General features: G+C 49.2%; 1 protein-coding gene across 3 annotated transcripts; it reads right to left on the reverse strand.

The window, feature by feature from the left end:
• Window positions 1-4000: 4000 nt before the first annotated feature.
• LOC307103690 (phospholipase A2 group V-like) lies at window positions 4001-22820 on the reverse strand. Of its 3 annotated transcripts, XM_079778188.1 has the most exons (6): window positions 15318-15643; window positions 10613-10662; window positions 9277-9328; window positions 8925-9069; window positions 6246-6352; window positions 4001-5552 (listed from the first exon to the last, which is right to left on the reverse strand). In XM_079778188.1, the coding sequence occupies exons 4-6, from the start codon at window positions 9026-9028 to the stop codon at window positions 5428-5430; spliced, it is 336 nt and encodes a 111-aa protein (XP_079634314.1). In that variant the 5' UTR covers window positions 9029-9069; window positions 9277-9328; window positions 10613-10662; window positions 15318-15643; the 3' UTR covers window positions 4001-5427. The 3 variants fall into 3 exon arrangements, with proteins under 3 accessions (XP_079634314.1, XP_079634313.1, XP_079634312.1); XM_079778187.1 differs by lacking the exons at window positions 9277-9328; window positions 15318-15643 and adding an exon at window positions 22747-22820; XM_079778186.1 differs by lacking the exon at window positions 9277-9328.
• Between the last annotated feature and the right edge of the window lie 1383 nt (window positions 22821-24203).

Below are 24203 nucleotides of genomic sequence, written 5' to 3' on the forward strand. Positions count from 1 at the left end.
GGCCGGCTGCCGGCAGCTGGGAAAAATGGCCCTGATTGCAGGCCAGGCCTAGGGACCATACCCGTGCACGAATTTCATGCCCCAGGCCTCTAGTATGATTACAAGTAAGCTTTGCTAACCTTTTGTGATGCATATAGCCTCCCAATGTCCCCACACCTGACAGCTGTCTGCATCGCCCAGAGAGCTTGTTTATAAATACAGATTTCCGGCCCTGGCCTGGTTGCTCAGTGGGTTGGAGCGCTGTCCGGTATACCAGAAGGTTGTGGGTTCAATTCCCAGTCAGGGTACATACCTAGGTTGCGGGTCCCATCTTTAGGTGGGGCAAGTACTAGAGGCAACTGATCAATGTCTCTCTCCCACATCAACGCTTCCCTCCCTCTCTCTCTCTTTCTATAAAAAAAATCAATAAAAACATATCCTCGCATAAGGATTAAAAACAAACAAACAGATTCCTGGCCCCCAGACCAGAGGTTCCTATTGGGCTTGGGGATTTGTGTTTAACAACAGGTAGTTCCAAAGCAGCCCACCTACCTGGCAGTCCCTGGGGTGCATCAGGTTCCACCTGTGCAGAGCTCTCCCCCTCCCCTGGGACTAAATCCCTAACCCTTTCGGTCCCAGTGGAGAATGTAGGTGACACTGGGAAGTTGTGCTGTCTGAGCTGGGGTCCCGAGGTCCCCCTGTATTGGCAGATGGGGCCTGAGATGTGTGATCCAGTCTTTATGTGCAGCACATCCGGTCCTCTGTGCTCGCTGTGATGGAGATGGAGTACAGCGGTCCAGACAGACCCCAGGAGAATCTGTGGGGGAGCCTGGCCCGCAGTGTCAGCCCTCCTCCGTCCTGGTTGGACAGTAGCCTCCTGGTTCAACTCATAACTCCTTTTTCAGACATCCATCCTCAGCACGCTGTGGAGTGCTTGTCTGCTGTGTCTGTCTCCTTCCCTAGACGAAGCTTGTTGAAGAAGAAACTTATATTTTGTGGTTATTGTTCAAGCTCCGTATCCCCAGGACCCCGCCAGGTGCTCCATCGATGTGTGTTGAAGGACTGATGGTGGGTGTTTCAGTGAATGAATGACGGGGTACTATCTGGGAGCCCAGGGAGGAACGATGACCTCTGCAGGGGAAGGTGTCATTTGAGCCTGGCCTTGGTGGACAGGAGGGATTTAGCTAGCGGGGGGCGGGGCGGAGGGAGTTGGATGGGCATTCCAGGCTCAGGGCACCGCACAGACAAAGGCTGGAGGTGCAGCAGCGCGAGGCCTCAGAACGGGCTGTGACACCTGCTTGCCCTGGGCTCGGTTTGGGTCTCCCCACAGGTGCTGCAGCTCCCTCCTCAGAGCTCCCCAATGCTCCCCAAATAGGACCACTACAACCCCCGTGTCGCCCCTGGCCACATCCAGTGTGGTAAGTGCTTCCCGGGCAGCCTGGGAAGAGTAGGAGCAGAGGGGTCACCTTCTGTCCTGGACACTGATCTTGGCCCTCAGGGCTTATGTTTAGGGCCAACCGTTGGGAGTCAAAACCCTTGGGCTTCGGTTGGTGGTTCTCTCCCATGGCAGGCACCATTTATTGTGTGCCTACTGTGTGCCAGCCACTACAGTGGGTGGTTTGTGTGCACAGTATCATCAAATATTCCCAACAACCTAGGGAGGAAGGTGCTATTAGCCCATTTGACAGCTGAGGAGGTTTCTAGGAGGGGGCAGGATTGTTGAGGTTCCTGGGGGCGGCTCTTGCTAGCTGGGTGATGTGTGCGTGGGATGGTCTCTCTGGCTAAGCAGACGTGAGCGCTCCAGTTTCCTTCCCAGGCTGGTACGAGTCCCGGAGTAAGTGCCAGAAGCAGATCTGCAAGGCGACCAGTGCTGTCCTTGTGTCTGAGCAGCATCTGGGCACATGCAATGGCTGGAACCTCATCTTCAGGAGCAAGACATGGAGGAAGCCCACACCCCTTTTTGGACATTAGGGCGCTGAGTTGTCTCCCCTGGTCCCCTGAGGATACGGCCTAGCATGGCAGTCGAATGGGGTGCCCATCCCTTCATCCAGCTCAAGCCCAGACATCCATGACTGGGAGGCCAAAGGGTGAGCCCAGGGCTTGTCCAGACCACCCCACTAGAAAAGCCAAAATGCCAGGACCCCTGTATTTCCTGCTCAGCCCCTCAGTTCCTGTTCCCAGGTGGGTCTGTGAAGTCTTTGAGGACAGGGACTATTCATTTGTTCATTCAATCACTCAGTCACTCAACAAACACGTGTTGAGCACCTGCTATGTGGCAAGCATGGTGTTGGGCACTGGGGAGCCTGCTGTGTCAACCATGGTTTGGTCAGAGCAGCAGAACTACTAGGGATGCCTATGTATAGAATAAGGGATTTTTTTTTACAGTGATTTTACTTTCCAGGATTGTGGGAGCCAGTAAAACAGTCTGTGTGAGGCTCTTTCTTTCTTTCTTTCTTTCTTTCTTTCTTTCTTTCTTTCTTTCTTTCTTTCTTTTTTAAAAATATTTTCTTATTGATTTCAGAGAGGAAGGGAGAGGGAGGGAGAGAGAGAAACATCGATAATAAGAGAGAATCATTGATTGGCTGCCTCCTTCACGCCCCTCACTGGGGATCGAGCCCACAACCCAGGCATGTGCCCTGACTGGGAATCAAACAGTGACCTCCTGGTTCATAGGTCGATGCTCAACCGCTGAGCCACTCCAGCCAGGAGAGGCTATTTCTTTTTGTGCTGGTACTGCTGCCTGAGGTCTTACAGCCTACGTGGCAGGGCCAACTGAACTGTGGAACCCCTGAGGGCAACCTGGGACCCCCTCAGCCTCTCACCACATCCAAGTTGCCAACAAGAGAAGCTAAGGAGGCCACCTGGCAGGATCAGTTTCAAACACCAGTCAACGACCCGTATTTCCGAGGCAGCCTGCTGTTGAATGTCTATGTGTGTGTGTTGTCTGCCTACCTTTACATAAAGCCCCACCCGAGGAGGCATGTATGGTCTGATCTGTACATTTCAGCATCTCCGTTGAAAGGAGGGCTATGCCGTTTTGAGAGAGATGGCCTTCCTGCTGGTTCTCCTGCAAGCTAAGACAGAGTCCAATAAAACAGTCAAGGAGGCCGTCTCTTCCCGAGTTTCAGCCATCAATCACTTGGCTTTCATCATTTCCCCGAGCTGTTCATAGCCCTGAGGGTGGGTCCAGGGCAGTGGGCCTGGAGGACCTCAGTGGGGTCCCCTCCCCTGAAGATGAAGCCCAGAGCCCCAGCCAGACTCACCAGCCCAGGACAGACTCCCAGGAGGCAGTGAGAGCAGAGAAGGAAGGGAGCTGGTTCTCAGGTGGAATTCAGGGGTGCTCCTGAGAAGCCCCAATGTGGCTGAGTCCCTGAACCACTCCAGGTTCCATTTTCTCTCTGTGTGTGCTGGAGTTGAAAACAGTGGTTTAGAACCGGCATCTGTTGTCGATGTGCTGTGTGACTGGGAAAGTCTCCTAACCTCTCTGAGCCTCAGTGTCCTGGTAGGTAAAAGAAGGTTCTCCATGGACCCTGCCAGCTCAAACCCACGTCAGCTTGTAATGTTGCTTTCAAAACCTCACAGCGTCCCTCGTCCACAGATGCCTGTGGGCACGTGTCTGAATCCTGCATCTCTGATCTGGGTGCCCCAGGGAGAAGGGCCTGTTTACAGCCCCTTCCTGCAGAAGTTACCAGCAAGACACCACCTGGCCTGCCCCCCGACCCTGAGGGAAGGGAGGAGCCTGGCTGAGTCTCTCCTCCACCATCCAGAATACTGCGATTGAAGAGAAATGGCATCAAGAGTGAAGTTCCCCATTTCCCCACATACCTGTTTAAAAATGGATTCAGGAAATGGCTTTGATCCAAAAAAAAAATTATGAGCAAATTGGACACTTGAGCCCCATTTTCTGTATAATGTTGTCAAATATAGACATGAGACTATATCACACTTTTCTGAAACACCAGTACATTTAGGGCAATCAAAAAATCAAATTTTATTTTGAAAATGTTGAACATTGGCGCTTTTTAAATATAGATCCCATTTATCATGGGGCTATTTTGGGGTTTGTCGGTGGTAAGAAGCCAAAGGTCTTTTCTTGGGCGGGACTCTCCTTTGTTTTAAAATATGTCCTGTCTTCCTGCTGTCTCGGTATTCATTTACAAATGCTAGATGAGTTGGGCTTCTTAATGTCCTTACTTGGTAAAAATAAACCCCGTAGCTGAACCCTATGTAAGAAAACGTTCCGCTCTGTGAAATCCCAGAATCTCAGCATCTCTGCGTCAGCATCAAGGTGGCTTTGGGCTTCCCAATTTACATTGCAAGAAACATTACGGTTTCTTTTTTTCAGAAAAGACAGTGTCAGAGCCCGGCCAGTGTGGCTCAGTTGGTTGAGCATCGGTGGCTGGTTCGATTCTGGTTGGGGCACATGCCCGAGTTGTGGGCTCGATCCCCGGTCGGGGTGTGTGCAGGAGGCAGCCTATTTTTAAAAATATATATTTTATTGATTTTTTACAGAGAGGACAGGAGAGGGATAGAGTTAGAAACATCGATGAGAGAGAAACATTGAGCAGCTGCCGCCTGCACACCTCCTACTGGGGATGTGCCTGCAACCAAGGTACATGCCCTTGACCAGAATCGAACCTGGGACCCTTCAGTCCACAGGCCGACGCTCTATCCACTGAGCCAAACCGGTTAGGGCAGGAGGCAGCCTATTGATGTTTCTCTCTCACATCCATGTAGCTGGGATTTGAACATGGCCCTCTCAGGCCTAGAAGCCCAGGCTGGCATAACTGTCAATCACCTTCTCTCCACCCCCTCAAGGAAAAATGAGACCCAATGCTTGGCTCCAGGGGACCTCCCAAGATTTGAGGAGATGAGCCCCAAAGGAGACTTGACACTCACCTCAGAAAACCTTCTAGTTCCTGATCTGCACCTTCTATCTCTGAGAGAATGCGGCGAACTTAGCGTTTAGTGGCCCAGTGGCAGGGAGAGAGGTAGAGGCAATCCCACAGCAGAGGGACATGCCTGCGTGGCTTTTATTAGTCGTCAGGAGGAAAGCTATTTAATAAACACATGGCAGGTTTATGGAGTCAATTTAGCTTCTCCTTGAGTAAGATTCTCTAGAGGGTGGCAGAAACCGGAGAGGAAATGCATCCCAGGAAAGTCTTCCTCCTGGAGACGAGGCACTATCTTCAGAGGCGAGGACAACTGGCCTGGCGTTAGGAGTGAGCCAGGGACCTTGACCTTGTCAAGGCCTATGACCAGTCACTCTCTGGGGATTCTCTGGAGGGTGAGGAGTGTCTATGGGGCTCCTCCAAGCCCAGTGGACCATCAGGAAAGAGCCAGGAGCAAGACCTGGGAGCCCTCTCAGGAGCCCAGCAGAATCAGTGAGTCCCGTGTGGCAGGAGAAGGGGGCAAAAGTCATGGTCTGGAGGCGCTCACTGAGGGCCGCTAGGTGCAGAAGATGTTGGGAAAGTATTGGTAACTAGGGTTGTAGCTCTTTAGGTTTCTCTTCAGGCAGTAGGCGAGCTTCCGGTCACAGGAGCAGAGCTTCATCTGGCAGGGGGCCCCCAGCTCTGCAAACAGGACGCCAAAGGCAGAATGAGGAAGATACCCCGTACGGACACTGACTCCCAGGCTTGCTTCAGTCAGGACTTGCTTCTAGACTGAGCCGACTCCCCGTCTGCTTCCTGCTCTGATGGAGCACGCAGTCTGATGAGGGAGGCACAGCGTTTACACTGGGGGAATGCGTCCTCTGATGGGAAAGGCCCAACTGTCTGGGGTGAGGCTTCAGCCTAGGGGACACATCTCCTGCCCGGGAGCTCCAGTCTCATCAAGGACACGCATTCCCTCAGTCTGATGGCGGAGACAGCTCCTGCCCTGGAGGAACCCCACTCTTCATAGAGACACCACATTCAGACTTAACTTTGAACTCAGATGGACCTGAACTTGAATCCCAACTCTAGCTGTGTGTACTGGCAAGCCTTTGTGTTTCCATTTCCTCATCTGTAAAATGGGGAAGACTAAACCTACTCACAGGGTATTTTCAGGGAGCTAGTAAAAGGAAGGATGCAAACATTTGGCACCTATTGAATACTCAATCTAAGACATCAGATACAGCTGCAATATTCTTGCCCCTCTTACCCCCAGTTCTTTCCCTCCCTCCACCCCGCAAGATATAGGCTGGCTGACCTCTAGGGGCAGCTGAACTCAGAGCCAGCAGAGACCCAGGCTCTTCCAGTGGCCTGAATGGGAAGCCCCAGCCTTACCACAGGTGACCAGGCCCCGGGAGACTCTGTATTGGTAGGACTGTGTCCGGATGTGACAGCCTTTCTCCTCCAGCAGCCCATAACAGTGGTCATGTATCCAACAGCACCTGTCAATGCAACACACTTCCATCCTGAGTGGAAGGGGCATGCCATTTAAGCAGAGGCCACATCGGTGGGTGTGGTCTGGCAGAGAAAGAATCTGATAAGAATATGCCCTTCCTCTAGGGCTGCCTGCCATTGGCTAGCAGCTCTGTTTTTTCCTCCTAAGCTCATGGTGAGACTACATTTCCCAATCTCCCTTGCAGGTACAAGTAGTCACATGACTAGGTCCCAGCCAGAGGAATGTGAGCAGAAGTGATGTGCACTGCTTTCAGACCTACCCATAAAAACCTCACATGTTATCCTCCACTCTCTTTCTTGCTCCACCTCAGCTGAATGAAGGTGATCCAGCCTAGGACTCTGAGGCCATCGGGGATAGCAGAGCCACAAGATGGAAGGGACCTGGGTCCCAAAATCAACATGTTTGATTGAACTGTTATAAGATCAAAAAATAAACTTCCAGAATGCTAGGTATAGCAGGTTGCATTAAATTTTTTTACTTACAGAAAAGTTGAGAACATTGTACACAGTATTCCCATTTACCCCACATCCAGTTTCTTCTATTAGTAACATCTTATATTAATATGATACATGCGTGTTGAACAAAAATAGACAGAGGCAAAGAAGCATCAAACAGACTGTCAAACTACAGCGGGAAGGTAGGGGAGGGTTGGGGGATTAAGAGATCAACCGAAGGACTTGCATGCATGTATGTAAGCACAACCAACAGATGCAAGACACTGGGGGTGGGGGGATGAGGGCAAGTGCTGGGGGGGAGGGGAGGCGGGGGGAGGTCAGTGGGGGGGGGGAAAGAAAGAGACATATGTACTACTATTTGTAATACCTTAAACAATAAAATTTAAGTAAATTAAATTAAATTTAAAAATATGATACATGTGTTAGAAGTAACAAACCAATATTAACTAATTACTAAATAATAATATATAATTATTGATGCATTAATTGTAAAAAGTTCATGGCTTTTTCAGATCTCCTTAGTTTTTATGTAAGGTCCTCTTCTATGTCCCAGGATCCCCTCTGGGACCCCACATGACATTGAGTCGTCATGTCTCTTTAGACTCCTCTTGACCAAGGGCAGTTTCTCACTCTTTTCTTGTTTTCTATGACTTTGACAGTTTTGAGGAGTACTGGTCAAGTATTTTGCCCTGCTATTGGGATTTCTCTGACATTTGTCTCAAGTTATGTGTTTCTTTTGCTCAAATTGTCCCAGCTTTGGCCATTGGGAGCTCTTTGGGTTGGTTCCTGTGCTCTTTGGCATTTCCATCAATGTGGTGTCTGTTTGGGGTTTGTTTTGTTTTGTTTTGTTTTGTTTTGTTTTGTTTTGTTTGAGCACTTCCTTACTTTCTGATTTATAAGAAGCTCCAGGCTCATCCTGTATATTTCCTGCACTAGTCCTAGCATCAGCCATTTCTCTAAGGAGCCTTGGTTCCTGGGAGAATGATATTAGAAACCAGATCTGGACACTAGGTGTTGCTTATTGCTACTGAGAGGTTGTTTCTTGTAGGTCCTCTCAGCTGATAGAATATATATATATATATATATATATATATATATTATATATGCATGTGTGTGTTTGTGTATATGTGTCTATATTAACCCCGTGTATATACACATGTGTACATATTTCTATATGTAACCATCTGCATCTGTATTAAGCTAAACTGGAGTTCATATTGATGTCTCCAACTCTAATCCACCACCACACAGGTCATTCTAGCTTCCTGTCCTTGCTTGTCTGCAAACTCCCGCTCCAGCAGCGAGGAACTCGGCTCCAACCATCTGCCATCCATTCCCTGAATTGCCTCACTTCCTCATACATGTCTAGCAGTCTCAGAATTGTTAACCCAGCAGGTGGCATTTTCCAAAGAACAATCTCTCCCATCCTCCCTGTTCTGGAACTTCTACACTTCCCAATCAAGATGTGGAAACTAGGTTTCCTCCCTCTTAAAGCCATTATGACTGCCTCAGCCAAAAAGAAGCACCAGCGTGAAATTCCTGAGGCTTAGTCATAAAAATGCTATACTCTTGTGTCTTGCAGTCTTGGGCACTCACTCTTAGAACCCAAGCGTCACCGTGCTGTGAGGAAGTCCAAACAATCTTGGAGAGGCCTGGGTGAGAGGAACTGAGGCCCCCAGCCCCAGCCCCATCTGAGCTCCCAGCCAGCAGCCAGCAACCACATGCCAGCTATCGGAGTGCACCATCTGGATAATGACTCATCCAGCCTCAGTCAAGGTGCCCAAGCTTAAGCTGGGTGGCACAGAGACAAGCCGCCCCACCAAGCCCTGCCCAAATGGCAGATTCTTAACAAATCAATGGTCATCGTCGCTTTAAGCACTGCATTTTAGGATGGTTGTTACGTAGCAATAGACCATCTGATACATTAGGCCACTGAGATTTGGAGTTACTAGACATTAGCGTGGGCAAGTCAGTTAGCCTCTCTGACACTCAGTTTTCTTATCTATAAAATGGTGCTTCAGTTCCAGAAATGACATGGAATGAGAGGAGGTAATGTGGGTGCAGAGCCTGGAGCATGAAGGGCAGTCATGATAATCAGCTCACCAGTCAGTAACATCCTTGGGGGTCCCTCGACCGCCCCAGCCACAGTAACAGCCGTAGAAGCCATAGTTCATCAGGGCGTTCTTCCCCGTCACCTTCTCAATCATGGACTTCAGTTCTAGCAAGCCGCCTGACACAGCGGGCACACCTGAAAGACAGCCCCGGGTTCCCAGCATGCTCCTGCCTTCCTCCCACCCCGGGGCTTAGAGGGGCCCAGGTGTCTCTTTTTTCTCCTCCCCATCAGTGGGAGAGGGACAAGGAAGGTGAGGGCAAGCAGCACAGAGAAGTGGTTACATGGCTGGACTTGGAGAAGGAGCAAGCCTGGGTCCAAAACACAACCCTGCTGCTGACTCACAGTAGATGCTGCAGAGGCCACTTATCTCTGGGACCTCGCGTTCCTCGGTTTCCTAAAATGAATGCCTGCCTCTTAGAGTTGTCATGAGGGTTAAACTAAGATAAAGGATGTAAATTTTGAGCACAGCGGCAGATACATACTAAGTGGCCAAGAAACATTAGGTATAAGTAATACGGTATCTGTATGAAGCTGGCTAATGGGCTCTTCCTTTATCTCCTAACAATACAAACCTTTCTCCTCCCACTAACACCATCCTATATAATAAAAGCCTAATATGCTAGGTGTCCGGTCGTCTGGTCAGCCATTCAACCAATCAAAGCGTAATATGCTAATGATATGTTAAGGCTGCTCAACTGCTCGCTATGACGTGCTCTGACCACCAGGGGGAAGATACTCCAACCAGTAGGTTGGCTTGCTGATGGGGTCCAACCAATCATGACTGAGCAAGATGAGCCAGACACACCCTGGAGCCCTCCCGCAGTCCCTCCCTGGCTGGCCAACCTCCTGCATCCCTCCCCAGCCCCGATTGTGTACCAGTGGGGTCCCTCGGCTTGGCCTGCACCCTCTTGCAATCCGGGCTGAGGGACCCCCCCACCCCACTCCCCGAGTGCACGAATTTCATGCACTGGGCCTCTAGTTTAGAACATAAGAATCTTCAAGCAGGGTGGGCCCCTTGGAGCTCACTGAAGCCAGCTCCCTCGTCGTGCAGATTGGGAAACTGAGGCCTAGAGGGGAAAGGTGGCTTGTGCAGGGGGTACACAGTGAGCCAGAGGTTCGAGGCCTCGCGCTCCTCCTGCAGTCTCCAGGGATTCGGAGACATCAAAGAGCAGGGCAGCCTGTCAGGGGCTGCAGGAGAGCCTCAAGACAGACGCCGACCCCCATGCTGTGCAGTGACCTCCACTGGGAGGTGGCAGCAGGTGGGCTGCACACAAAACCTGGACAGGCCTGAGCAGAGAATGGCCGGGAATCCTGGGGTGGGAGGTGCTTGTTTTTTATTTTGCTGAGTTTTACCCCCGCTTTATTTTATTTTGTGTTGCATCAAACAAACCAAAAAAGAAAAAAATCTGCCTCCTGCATTTACAAACCACATAGTCTCCCTAGAGCATAACCCTTACTCATTACCCACTAGATCCTGCCACAGACCTGCTGTCATGAATGAGAAAACAGAGTCTGGGAGCGGCAAAGACTTCTGCTGACGTCTACACAGTCCATGCAGAGCCCAGCCAGATACAAAGTTAAATCTCTACAGCCTCAAAGACTAGTCTCCTTGCCACTACCCTGTTGTTCCTAGAGGGTAGAAGGTCACAAGTTCAAAGGTCAGGGGGCCAGCACTTACTGCAAGCCAGGAGCCAAGCCAGCGTGAGGATCCCCTTCATCTCTGAAGTTCTAGAAAAGAAAACACATCCCGTGACATACTTATCAGGAGACGTCCCCACAGCCCATTCAAACCTGCCCCTGGCTTCCCACCAAGCCCCACCCTCTCACGCTGGTCAATAAACGGGCAACCCTAGTGAGAAAAGATGAGGCAAACACCTCAAGGAGTTGAATAAGGGGTCCCTGGGGGCAGGGGGGCATATTGCCCCCAACAGAGACGGGAGAGAACTGTCCCACCACAAATGCCTCCGACTCAATTGCCCCTTCTGCAGAAAATGGCTAAAAGTAACCAGAGGAAGAGGTGGGATACTTAAATGGTTGGAGATTTGATGGCACAAGTTAGGGGCAGGAATTGGCACACCCGGACAGGGCCTGGGTGAAGGATGTTGGGATCTGGCTGGAGAAAAGCATCCCCCAGCAAGGGAGACTGGTGCAGGGCCGGGAGGGCACGGGACACGGAATGCGTTAAGTCCTGTCATCCTTTATCTGGGGGTGCTGAGGGCCTGTTCAAGGACGTCTCTGTGCTGGTGATTTGAGGACAGAAGCTGGGAGGGCTCACCCCTCTCCCAGCACTGCGGACAGTGCCCAGCCTGAAGCAGGGGCTCAGGAATGAAGCAAGAGCACCCCTATGTGACGTGGCTCTCAGGCCTCCTCGGGGCTTTTGTGGGTCCCAAACACTTTTGTCTTCATAGTCCCCTTCCTCAAAAGAAAAAAAGAAAAAAAAAGTTCTTTTTTAAATTATATTTTACAACCAAGTTGCTATAAAAATAAATACAATCCATGCTGGATTCATTATTATTATTCTTCATTTATTTTTCTTCAGTATCCAAAGAATTTAACATTGAAACATTGTCTTGGGCCCAGGCCCTGGGCCTACCGTAAGTTGACCCTGGGCGCTCAGGAGCGCTCCGAAGGGTAGGTATCATTGTTGGCCATTTGCCAATGGAGAAGTACAGGCCGAAATGAAGAGGAACACACCACAGCATGCAGGGCCACTCGGGAAGCACAGGGGTACACTAGTGTGCCCCTCAATGTACTGCACAGCCTCCCTCCCCAGAGGGAGGGGCTCTCCTTTGAGCCATGGAGCCCAGAGGCCCCAGCTTCCCTCCCCCAGACACAGGAGTCCCTGGCCTGGAGTCCAAAGAGATCACACCCAGAAGGCAGAGGAAAGTCCATGTGTCTTGAGCCCATGTCTGATTCTAACTGGGCCTCTCAGAAGGTCCTTGACTGACGGCTGCCTGCTTTCCTTCCCTCTCTGGATCCCAGTCCCTTGTTCATCTGCAGCTGCCCAGCTGGCCAGTAGTCCGCCACGATTTCCCCTCCGGTGCCCTGCTGTCCCTGAGTCCTGAGTTCAGTGGTCTTTTCGGCCAGTGCTATGCCCCAAGCCCTGTCCCCGCCCAAGGCCTGGCTCCAAACACACCACCTCTAACTCCCAGAGCTCCTGGCTACTGGGATGCCCTCTCCCTGCCATCCTTTGTCCAGCAGCTCCTCTGAGTTCCAAGAACATTCCTGAGGGTTCTGTCCACCCATTGCCTCTGCCCTGAGGGCTCTACATAGCCAAGGCCATGGCCCTAGACCCTATCCTTCCACGGCAATCTTTCTCCGCTGCTTCCTGGAGCTGTGACCGGAGGAAGAGGACAACTACCATGTCCTGGGCACCTACAATGTGCCAGGCTCTGTCCACTGTCTCAACCCGCCAATGGCCCTGGCAGGTGACAACTGTTAGACCTGCTGGCACGGTGTCTGTCCCTTCAACAGCCATTTGTTGAAGGAGAGAATGCCAGTTGTTGGTTTTTACAGAGGAGGAAACCCAGGCTCAGGAAGGGGAAGTGAGTTGCCCAAGGATTCAGCTCAGGAGTCAGATGCAACTCCTCTACTCACTGGGCCCCCTGCCCCTGAGCAGCCCCTGGGTGGGAGCCACTTGTTCCCTTCCTACACCTTATGATGCTTTGACATCTGGGGGGCCTTGCTGGGCTGGGAAGAGACAGCCCCTCCCAGGACTAGCTAATTCTTAGAGGTAGTCAGAGGCTGTTCTATGAGCACACCTTTCACTAATGTGCCAGCCAACCAATCCTAAACCTCCTTGCCCAACCCCCTTTATTTAACACTCATGCTCCCAGCCGCTAATTCCTCTGCCCTGAATCACCTGAGGGCCGGGAGGGACTGTTAGGAGTCCCTTGAAATTATTCCAGACTAGAGGCCCGATGCACAAAATTCGTGCAAGAGTAGGCCTTCCTTCCCCCAGCTGCCAGCACCGGCTTCCCTCTGGCACCCAGAACCCGGGCTTCCCTTGCAGCCTCAGCTTCATCCGGAAGGACGTCCAGTCTAATTAGCATATTACGCTTTTATTATTATAGATAGTCGATCCTAAATTGCCCTTTCTTATAAAAAAAACACAATGACGGCTCTGGACCATGCTTTCGCTCATCTTGCCTCCTGGTCGACCCGGCGCTTCCCCAGCGGCCCTGCATGCTGTGGCGTGTTCCCTTCTCTTGGAAACTGTGAGTAACAAGCCATCTTTTAAATGGTGCGTGTCCTGATCTAAAGGGAGTGTCTCCCAGCACACTTTAGAACACCTTTGACCCGGGCTGCGGGTGTGAGCGCGAGGCCCCGGGCAAAGGGGCCTGAAAGAGGACAAGCTGCACAGAGAAGGTGGCAGAGGCACTGACCAGCCGCCTGGGGTGGGGAGGGCGGGGAAGATGGACCTCAATGAAGTCCAAAGCAGGCCCCAGGAGAAGGATGTGGGGTGGCTATTTTTATCGAGTGACCACAGCAGGGAAGGAGTGAGCCAGGAGGTAATGTTGGAGTGCAGCAGCGGCTGCGGTAATGAGAGGTGGAGAGCGTGGGGACAGGCAGCCTGACAGAGCATGGCAACGTGGGGGCTGGGGCGTGGCCGGGTCACTGCACAGACAGGCCCTCCAGCTCCACATGCAGCAGCCCCCCTCCCCCCCACCCCCCCCCCGCCCCGAGCTCCCAGGACCCCCTCCGTCATGTCTTCCCCAGGAAAGGACGGCAGCACCCGCCCACTGTCGGGAGGGGTACCTGAGGCCTCCTTGCCGTTGGTGGGGGAAGCCGGGGAGGGCCAGAGTCCCCTCTCACAGCCCCGCTCCGTGCCCAACCCCTCCACCCTCAGGTAAGGCACCCCCGGAAGGAGACTCCTCACCGGTGAGACCTTCTCTCTGTCCGCGGGTCAGGCCTGGAGGAGAGGCAGGGGTTGGGCCCGCCCGGTTTTAAGGGCCTCCCCGCCTGCCTCCCACCCCTGCCAGCTCCGGGAGGAAGCCTTACGTCTCCCCTAAGACCCTGGGGATTTTTCCTCCCTGTGTTCAGAAACAGCTATTTCCCGAAGCACGTCAGGGGGCCTGGGTGGCCTGCAGGAGGGATATTGAGTTCCGTCTAGCTGGGGCCACCCGCGGTCCAGGTCCCTTCTCCATCAAGGCCCCGGGGATCTGGAATCCCCCCTCTGGGCCTGCCGCCTCCCCCCGGGCCACGCCAGGTCTCTGTCAGGGCCTCCAGCCCACGCTCCTGCTCGAGTTTCATTCAGTCTCTCTGGGCCTCATCCCAGGACAGCCAGGACAGCCGGTGGCGCCCGCTCCGAGTCTGCCCCGCTCTCTGCCCGTGGCTCCCCCTCTGCCAACCCCAACTCTCTGTCCTGTTCGGGAACCTGTGAGAGCCCCGCTCTGGAGTCGCGGTACAATGTTGCCAGGCACGGCTGGCACCTCTTTTTCGCACCTGACTGTCTACCAAACTGCCACCTGTCTTCCCTCTGAGAAGGAGAAACCACCGCCTCGCAGTGAGAGAAATGCAAGCTGGAGTGTCCCCGCTCAGCAGCTGTGTGACCCCAGGCAAGTCGCCGCACCTGTCTGTTTGTTCCTGGGACCCGTGACAGTAATGCCCGCCTGACGGGCTCAGGGAGAGGAATGCCCGCTAGAGAAGTAAGGCCGAGTGGGGAGGTGTGTGGCTCGGGGGTTCACACCACAGGGTCTCCTGGGGTCACCTTGCAGCTCCAAGTCCTGGGTTCAAGTCCCAGCTTCCCCACTCAGCTACTTCACCTGAGGGCTGCTTGTCTTTCTCTTGCCTGAGAGAGTGATTGGGATTAAATGATTTAATGCATTTGTAACAGAGAAGTGGCCAGAATGTTAACAAATGCATAGCAGTGTTCTCACAAGGACATGGGTAGCGGTCATCATTCCCCATCCTCCACTTCTGTGGATCCCTGCTCCCCATCCTGACCCCCACATACACACACTGAGAAGACGTGGGTGTGCCCGCCCTCCTGTCCCCAAAGCCCCTCCTTTGGGCCCGCATGAACCCGTCTCTTCCTGGGACCTACCCCCTGCCGCCCCCCGCCCCCCACCCTGCGCCAGATCCCTGTGAATTCAAATTAACACAGAAAGTGCCCACTGGGAGTCTGCCGCATGCCAGGCACTGCTGGGAACCCACTGTGAACAAGAGCTGCCTTTCTGGTAGGGGGACATGGATAGAGTGAAAAGGCATCCATCACGTAAATAAATATACAACATGTCCCTGAGCAATCGCTGCTGTGGGGAAAACTCCTCCTGTGTGTTTATTTCTCTTTCCCACCAGTCCCCTCCTCTGCCTGCAGGCACACAGGAGCGCGCCACCCTAACCAGACGAGAGGAAGCCAAAAACGGGAAAATAGCCCTTACCTCTGCTGACCTCTCTCCAGTTTCTGTTTCCTCCAAACGCCCAGTTTCTGGACAGAGAAGCCTCCACTTGCTCATCGCCCACTCCCTTCTGAACCCTTTGCTGCCTGGCTCCGGCTGCGTCCCCCAGCTGGCTCTCAGGGGTCCCCCAAAGCCTGGTGTTGCCCAAGCCTGGACTTCACCGCCTCAGTCCCTCGGGCATTCCATCCTGCTAACCATCTCCTCCTCTCCAAACTCTCCCTCTGGCTTCCGAGGGGCCACCCTGTCATCTGCGTTCCTGCTACTCAGCTCCTGTCTCTGTCGGCCCCCAAATGCTGGTGTTTTCAAGGAAGTCTGCCTCCCCACACACTCCCTTCATCTCTCCTGGGATGAGCTCATCTGAGGTCAGGGATTTGGGTCTTATTTCCCTGCAGATTCCAGGAGCTTTCGTTGGCTGAGCAGCGTCTGGCACTAGCTCTGACTCAACAATAACACTGGGTGAACAAGTGATTGAATGTATGAATGGGGAGAGAGCACAGTGTTGGGTCCAAGAGCCTGAGCTTCAAGTCAGACAGAAGTGGGTTCAAACCTGGGTGTCACCTCTGACTGCCTGTGCCACCCGACCTCCTCAGGTCTCAGCTTAATCCTCTGCAAGGCAGGACAATAATAAAACCTACTTCATTTTGTAATGGTGGTAATTCACTGAGATGAGGCAGGCTGAGGGGCGCAGCGCCGTGCCTGGCACCTAGCCGGTGCTCAGTGAAACGTCACAATTGTAAATAGTATTACTGTTGTGAATTTCCACTGAAACTGAGAGCTCCCTGAGAGCAGGCGCTGTGTCTGCTTCATTTCTGTACCCTCCATCTTTGGCACATACCAGGTGCTCAGTTAGGTTTGCTGAGTGAATGCATGACCTCTCGGCTCTAGCTTCCATACTCACCCCACTGCCCTAGCTGGCAAGTCAAATATAATTTGAATTATTATCAAATTTAAATATCAGGTGGGCATTTGAATATCAGGCAGATATTTGAATTTTAATAAGTTTACTGTAATGAATGTTATATAAATTACTAGAGGCTCCGTGCACAAAATTCGTGCACTTTTGGGGGAGGGTCCCTCATCTCAGCCTGTGCCCTCTCACAGTCTGGGAGTCCTCAGGGGATGTCTGACTGATGGGTTAGGCCCGCTCCCCAAAGGGCAGTTGGACATCCTAAGTGCTGCTGCAAAGGCAGGAGAGGCTGCCGAGGAGGTGTGAGAGGCTCCTGCCACTGCGCTCGCCAGCTGTGAGCCCGGCTCTGGCTGAGCAGCTCTCCCCCTATGGGAGTGCACTGACCACCAGGGGGCAGCTCCTGCATTAAGCGTCTGCCCCCTGGTGGTCAGTGCATGTCATAGCGACCGGTTGTTTGGTCAATTTGCATATTAGCCTTTTATTATATAGGATATATTTAAATAAATATAGTTAAAATTCACATACCTGCCTGATATTCTAGCTCAATGGCCCACAGGAACCCCAGAACTAAATTAACTGTCTCCCCTACCATCCAGCCCCTCAAAGCTCCCCTCTCTCTGGTAATGGATCCAGTCATTCATACATTATTCATTAAAACACCCCAACCAGAGTAGAAGATTGTTGAGGGCAAGATTCTTCTCTGACTCATTTCTGACCCCAGAACCTAGAACAATTGCTGATCCCTGCTAGGTCCTCAAAAAATATCTGTGGAAGGAATTAAGCATTCCCCATGATTGTTCTCTGTGCTTGCTGTGTCTGTATTATGCAAGCTCGTCCTGGGGCTGAAGCCCACTGAGGGCAGCCATACACAACTGGACAATCTCTGGCCCTGGGACCCAAGCTACAGAAACACCCCCAGTTTTATCAAATGGTCTGATGACCCCCAGGAGGCTGGCACATAGAACAGGAATGCCTGAGGCTCACTGGCAGAAAGTCTACATTGAGTCCTCCTCCAGGAAATTTTTCCTGATTGCTCCTTCTATAGGAAGCTTGCCTGTCTCTGGAATGTACAGAACCTATCACACATACTGTCTGCTCTGGTACTTCCTGTTGGAGAGGATTCCAAGGCTGACAGCTCAGGAAGGAAGGAAAGAGTTCAGTATCCAATGAACGTCTACTGGGCCACAAATGCCCAGTTCAGCATTTATTATCTTTAATCCTCACAAAATCTTGTGGGCATTATGACCCCATTCTGTAAGTAAGGAAACTGAGGGCCAGATGTTAGGTAGTTTTCCCAAAGCCACAGCTAGTAAAAGGTGGACCCAGAATCTTAAGCCTGACCCATCTGTCACCCAGGTCCATGGTCTTTCCAGTACAGAAATGTGTGGAGATCCAATAAAGACATATTGATTAGGATCTTCACCAGAAATATGACCAAAGTGGCATGTGACTTCTTTACACACAAAATGGAGAAGTGAAAGCTAATTTACAGTTATCGCTAGGGAAAGAAAGGTTACTCGGGGGCAAGGTTCTTGTCTTCCCAGTTCAAACTCTTCCTTTCTATCCTGGTGAGTTTCTGTACCTGGCCCATTGTCCTTGCTCTGCTCATGTCTGTCTAACTGCCTATAACATTCCCCCCGCAAGGATTTTGGCTTTGAATTCTTTCAGAGAAAAGGGGTGCAGGGTCTCTTCTGTAGCTGCTTCCTGCTGAAAGGGGGCAACGTTTTCCTTCTGAGCCAAGAGATTCTTGCTCTTTGTCAGAGGGACAATGAGGCCTGGATATGGAAGGAGGTTGTGATGGTGCCCTGAGTACAAATATTTCCTGAGTACAAATAGAGCTTGTAACTTGGTGGAGATAAACTGTTACAAATCTCAGTATTATTAGGCCAAGAATTATGACAAATGGTCTGGTAAAAGGAATAAAGATGTAGTTCTTAATAACTTCAAGTCAAGTGATGGCTTGAGAGAAAAATGAAACATTCGTTTGGAGGGTTGTAACCAATTATTTAACTAGTTCAGTTTAGTCTTATGGGTGAAAAATAAAACTTTGAAGACAATTAGCTGAATTAGAGTCTAATATTCACAACTGTGTATTGTGGAGTTTATTGAAACACTAGAGGCCCAGTGCATGATTGAATCATGCACGTGTAGAGTCCCCTACACGCTTTCGCTTTTCGCGGTGGAGCTGGGTGCCTGTCCGCTGGTGCACCAGGCCTTTCAGAGGCTTCTGAAAGGCCTGGTCCCGGAGCAGACAGGCACCCAGCTCCCCCACTTTTGATGGTCTGCGGCCGCTGAGGGGGGCTACCCTGCTGTTGAGAGGCGCAGGGGGCGGGACTCCCGCCCCCTGCGCCTCTCAATGGCCACTGAGGGGGGCTGCCGCGGACACCTGGCTACCCTGCCGTTGAGAGGCGCAGCTGGGTGTCCACCGCAGGCCCCCTCAGTGGCCGCGGATCTGTGCCTCTCAATGGCCGGATAGGCCACCCCGAGTCCCGCCCCCCAGCCTCCCGCCGCCCAATCGTGGGCGTAGCGGAATGATGGTAATTTACATGTTACTCTATTATTAGATAGGATGATATTTTCCCCCATAAATCATCCTTTATTTTTATTAACAAGCCAAATTAAGACCAATTTATTTACTGTATTAAGTCCAGTTTCAATTTGGCTTGATTATTTGCATGAATACAACAAGAATAGTAATTGATTATATAGGTTCTTTTAAATTTGCTTTGCTGGAATTTTATAAGGAATTTTCAGATTGAGCTTTAGTTTGCCCCGCCGCACAGAAGCCAAGTCATTAGGCCTTGCCTGCAGTACCTATAAGTTCAGGTGAATTCCTCAAGTTCCTGAGGTCTCCAAAATGTCTGGAGGTTCTTTTCTTGCCATCTTTCTGGAAAGCAACCTTCGTTCCTTAACAGGAAAGACTGCCATGAACCACTGACCAAGCAAGGTACCAGGCCATTTCTCCAACCTGTTTTATTAGCTTTAAAGTCAATCTTCATATTTAAGCTTTTCTGATCAGAGTCCAGGCATGCCTCTCTCAGACATGACACTCCAGTCAAAATCTTGGTTAATAAAACCAGAATTGAAAACTGGTCTTATTGAATTCATGCAAAGAAACATATTGCCATAAAAATAATAACATTCACTCACTAAGAATTGCTAAATTCTGGGGGGATTATGTAGGGAGAAAAATATAAATGTTACAATATTGTTTATGAGGGTATAATTTACCAAATTGCTCTAGGGGGAAAAAAATAAGTTTCCTTATATCTGGAAAAAAAAGATCTTAAAATCAGCAATATCTTGAACAAAGTAATAAGAATGCTAATTATTTTCAGTTCATTTAGTTCCATATTATCAATTTTTGTTTATCCTGATTATTCACCAGCATTTCCATGAATTCAGTTGTTTCTTAGAGTTTTAGAAATCTTTATCTAGTTTTAAGTTATTATTTGCTTAGAAATCTGTAATTTAGAGTAAGTCAGAGTTTTTTTATGAATCTTTCCAAAGACAGAACTAACATATTTGCAAATGCATTAGAGTAAAACAATGACTGTCTGGAAGTGACAAACTTGAACTGACATGGTTATAGATTTGATTATAATGTAATTGATTTAAAAAAAACTTTGCTTTTTTGGTAAGATATTAACTTCCCAAGATAATAATTCCTTGGTAAATAATAATTATTATGAAATGACACAAAAGAACAATGTAAAAATCCATATTTTTAGATTTAACATATAACTTCAATATATAAATTACAAATAATATGCAAGATTTTAATTACAAATAATATGCAAGATTTTAAAGGTTGTACATGGCTTATTGGAAGTGTGCATTGAGCACTGAAAACAATTCAGAAATTTTCCATGTGTGGATCACAAACACCTGGATTTTTAACTGCCAGATGTCTGGTGTCACTGACAGGACACCTGCTACCCCTGAGAGTTTTCTGTTTGAATTTGGCTTTGAATCTTTGCAAGTTCCTTCCTAGGGAGGCTGGAAATTTAGAATATCCATTTTAATAAACATATATGTATTTAAATAGAATATAGTTATTATTTTACTTGGCAAAGTTTCCCATATAATTTCATGCATATTAAATAGGCCTAATTAGCTCAAAAAACTTATTTTATATGGAGAGAGAACAGATCTTTGAGGTATTCCAAGGGCCCATTGGAATAACTCAAACTCATTTCTTGGATAAAAAAAAAGTATTTTAAAATTCAAACTTTGGGAAGGTTGTCAAATAAACTTAACTAAGAGTTCATAACATAAATTTTTTGTAAACCTGGGTAAAACTAACACATATTTTAGGTAAAACTAACCGGGTAATAACTTTAAAATATGTTAATCAAATTTAAACTGGTTTTAATATTAAATATTTTGTCCAGACCACAGAATCTTGCTTAATTTGTATAAATATTTAATTTCTTTAGGCCAATAAATATTTCATCATAGCACACCACATACAATACACAGATGAACACATATCACATAAAGACCATACACATAACTCGAATTAGTAATTTTATAGAGAAGTCATAAGATTTTTTTCATTTGTGTTTGATAACTTTTAAGAAGCCTGGAGAAGGGGGGAATTTTAAATCTTTTTACCCATTCAGAAATAACCAGCTTTAGAACAACTCAATTTCAATTCTTGTCTTCAAAAATGCATTTTTATATTTTATATCTTCTATTACCAACCATACAGGCATTTTTTAACTTAATTTTAACTCTTAACTTTTCGAAAATTTAATTTTTTTAGTAACAAGAAAAAGCAAGTGAATATCATTGTTTAGGTAGGCAAATACATTTTATGACTTCTAGAAACATAAGCTCTTTTACTGGCAAACACATTCATACCTTTGAGAGACATACCTAGCAAAGTATAACACATGTATTAACAATTCCAATTCTATTTTCTAGCTTTTTTTTTTTTTTTTGGTAATAAAAGGCCAAAAGTAGGTGAACTTAAGACTTGTCTAGTGATTAGTATTTATTAGCTGAAATAAGTTAATTTTATCTGCTCAGATGGCTAAGTTTTCTTTTTTTTCCCTTTCAATAAGGATTACCTTTTAGAAACTTGTATTTTAAAAGATAAGATTTGGTGGGCTTTGAATTGTTTCTGGAGTCATACCTCTGGCCCTGTAAAGACTTTATTTATAAAACAAGGACTGTGATTTTTAATATCTCAAGAGTTGGGTTCTCACCCAAATGTTGACAAACAATTGACAAATCCATTCACCAATTTTTGGAATATTTCTTTTTTCATTTGGATATATTTTTCTTTCAGACTCTGTAGCGATTATAGGGAGATATAGTTTACAGCCAGTACATAGTTTAGGATCATATCTGAGAGCCATAAAGACTTGGGTATATGGGACTGCTGTCCATTTCCCTGGAACCAGCAAAACTGGTCTAGCTGTAAGTCTTACAAAGGTCTAGGTTGTTCCCTAAGGCCATAAAGACTTGGAGGTATGGGAATTCAGTCCATTTGCCCTGACAACAGCAGAAAAGATCTAGCTGGAGAATCTATATATATAAAAGCCATTCGACTGGTAGCTATGACATGCACTGACCACCAGGGGGCAGATGCTCAATGCACAGGCATGGAAACATGGAACAGACTGATGAATCTCAGAGGGAAGGGAGGAGGCAGGAGGGTAGGAAGAGATTAACCAAAGATCTTATATGCATACTAGAGGCCAGGTGCACAGATTTGTGCATGGGTGGGGTCCTTCAACCTGGCCTGTAGGGGTCGGGCCAAAACCCACAGTCCAACATCCCCCGAGGGGTCCCAGATTGCGAAAAGGTGCAGGCCAGGCTGAGGGACCCCACCGGGGCATGAATCCATGCACCGGGCCTCTAGTGGTATTATAATTAAGGCTTTCATCCTCTAGCCAGGCCTCCTGGCGCCCCACTTTGTATTGGGACCATGCTGTATTATTAAAGACTAACCTTTCGTTTGCCAGTTTGGCTCAGTGGGTAGAATGTGGGCCCTTGGACTGAAGGGTCCCGGTTTCAATTTCGTCCAAGGGCACGTACCTTGGTTGCAGGCTCCATCCCCGGCCCTGGTTGGGGTACATGTCTCTCTCACATCATGTTTCTCTGTGTGTGTGTGTCTCCCCCTCCCTTCCACTCTCTCTAAAAATCAAGGGGGAAATATCCTCAGGTGAGGATTAAAAAAAGAAGACGACGAAGAAAAGAAGACTAATCTCTTTTTCTTTAGAGTTAGGGGGTCAAACTTTGACCAGTTTTTGAGGATGCATTCTAGGGGAGGTTCCTGAGAGACGGAGGGTTGGTTTTCCATCTGGAAGAGAATAGAGGAGAGTGGGCATCCCTGATTCCCCCCCCCCCCACACACACACACACACACACGCCTGCCTATGGTGGGCTCGAAGGAGAGCATCCCCGCTTCGTGCCCGGGTTTCCAGACTCAGCCAACCTTGCCCCGTTTACCCGCCCCCAGTCTCGTGGGAGAGACCACATCCCTGAACTCACCAATGTGATCTCCTTCTTCTCCGACCCTCGCTGCTGGGGTTTGGGTGCACACCCTAGTCTTGAGCAACTGAGCTGGCCAGTGCGGCTCTAATCTTTCCCACTCCTCAGGGCTGCGCCTGACGTCAGGGATAAGGATCTGACCTTTTTTGTTCGTTTGTTAATCTTTACCTGAGGATATTTTTCCCATTGCTTTTTTTTTTTTTTTTTTTTTTTTTTTTTTTTTAGAGAGAGAAAATGGAAGGGAAGGGGAGAGAAAAAGAGAGAGAAACATCAATACGAGAGAGACACATCGATTGGTTGCCTCCCGTATACACCCTGACTGGGGCTAGGGATCGAGGTACATGCCCTTGACCAGAATCAAACCTGAGATCCTTCAGTCTGCGGGCTGGTGCTCTAACCACTGAGCAAAACCAGCTAGGCAGGGTCTGACTTCTTGTTGTCTTTCATTCATTTCTGAAACTCACAGCAAAAGTGGGAAACGCATTGGAGATGACTAACAGTGTACAGAAAGGTTTGCCTCCTCCCGGCCAGGGGCTCTCTTCTGTCCCGTTCCCATTTCTGTGTTCTGTAGCCCTTCTCACGGTGACCCGGCTCTCCTCAATAAAAACCGACTTCTCCTGCAGGAGCTTCCCTGCAGACCCTACTCCGTCATTCTGTTGTTTTGCTCCCAGAAACCAGTAGGTATATTAATTGGAATCAGTCAGAAGACCAATACCATATTCTCTAACAGTTCAATTAAATTCCTTTGCAAACCCATCAGGGCTCAGGAGGCAGATTCCCTCATTCTTGTTCTAGTTTAAGGAATGTTTACAATCGGCTTCCCCTCTCACTTAAGACCCACCTTTCCAGTTCTTCTATCCTGGTGCTCTGATTCCCCCCGCTCCCCCTCCCCCCACCCCCTGCCTACTTTCCAAGAAGACAAGCTTCCCATTCGTTCAGTTTTAGAGCCGGCTTTCCCTGGTTTGTATGCAAAAATTAATTGAGGCACCCAAGTGCTACATTTTGACCATCTTAGGTTGATATCACTTCTAGTTCATTTGTCCTGTTTCTGAAAGTACTTGTGAGTAAAGTCTTCCTGTTCACTGTAAGACATATTCATGGGGGCTGGGGCTGGGAGTGTCTAGCCTTGGAGGCACAATTTCCCATGTTGATTTTAGTTTTATTTTGAGGTTGTAGGGTCTACACGAATTTCCAGGGATTTTGTATAGAGGGTCGATAAGTACACTGCTTGTGGGTTGAGCGCCAAGGGGCTTTTATTTCCCGGGTCAGCTCAAACCCTCCTGTGCGCCTCGCTTTCCCTCCCCAGCTGTCGGACACGGCCGCGAGGACTCGGACGGAGCACTAGGTCACCAACCTTTACGGGCACTCCCCAGACAAGTCAAATAATTAATTATAGTGGAGTTGGGGTTCCCTGTGGGGCTCCTGGATATGGTGGGATACACCCTCTAACACCTCTG

The sequence above is a fragment of the Cnephaeus nilssonii genome (assembly GCF_951640355.1).
Source record: "Cnephaeus nilssonii genome assembly, chromosome: 7".
NCBI lineage: Eukaryota > Metazoa > Chordata > Mammalia > Chiroptera > Vespertilionidae > Cnephaeus > Cnephaeus nilssonii.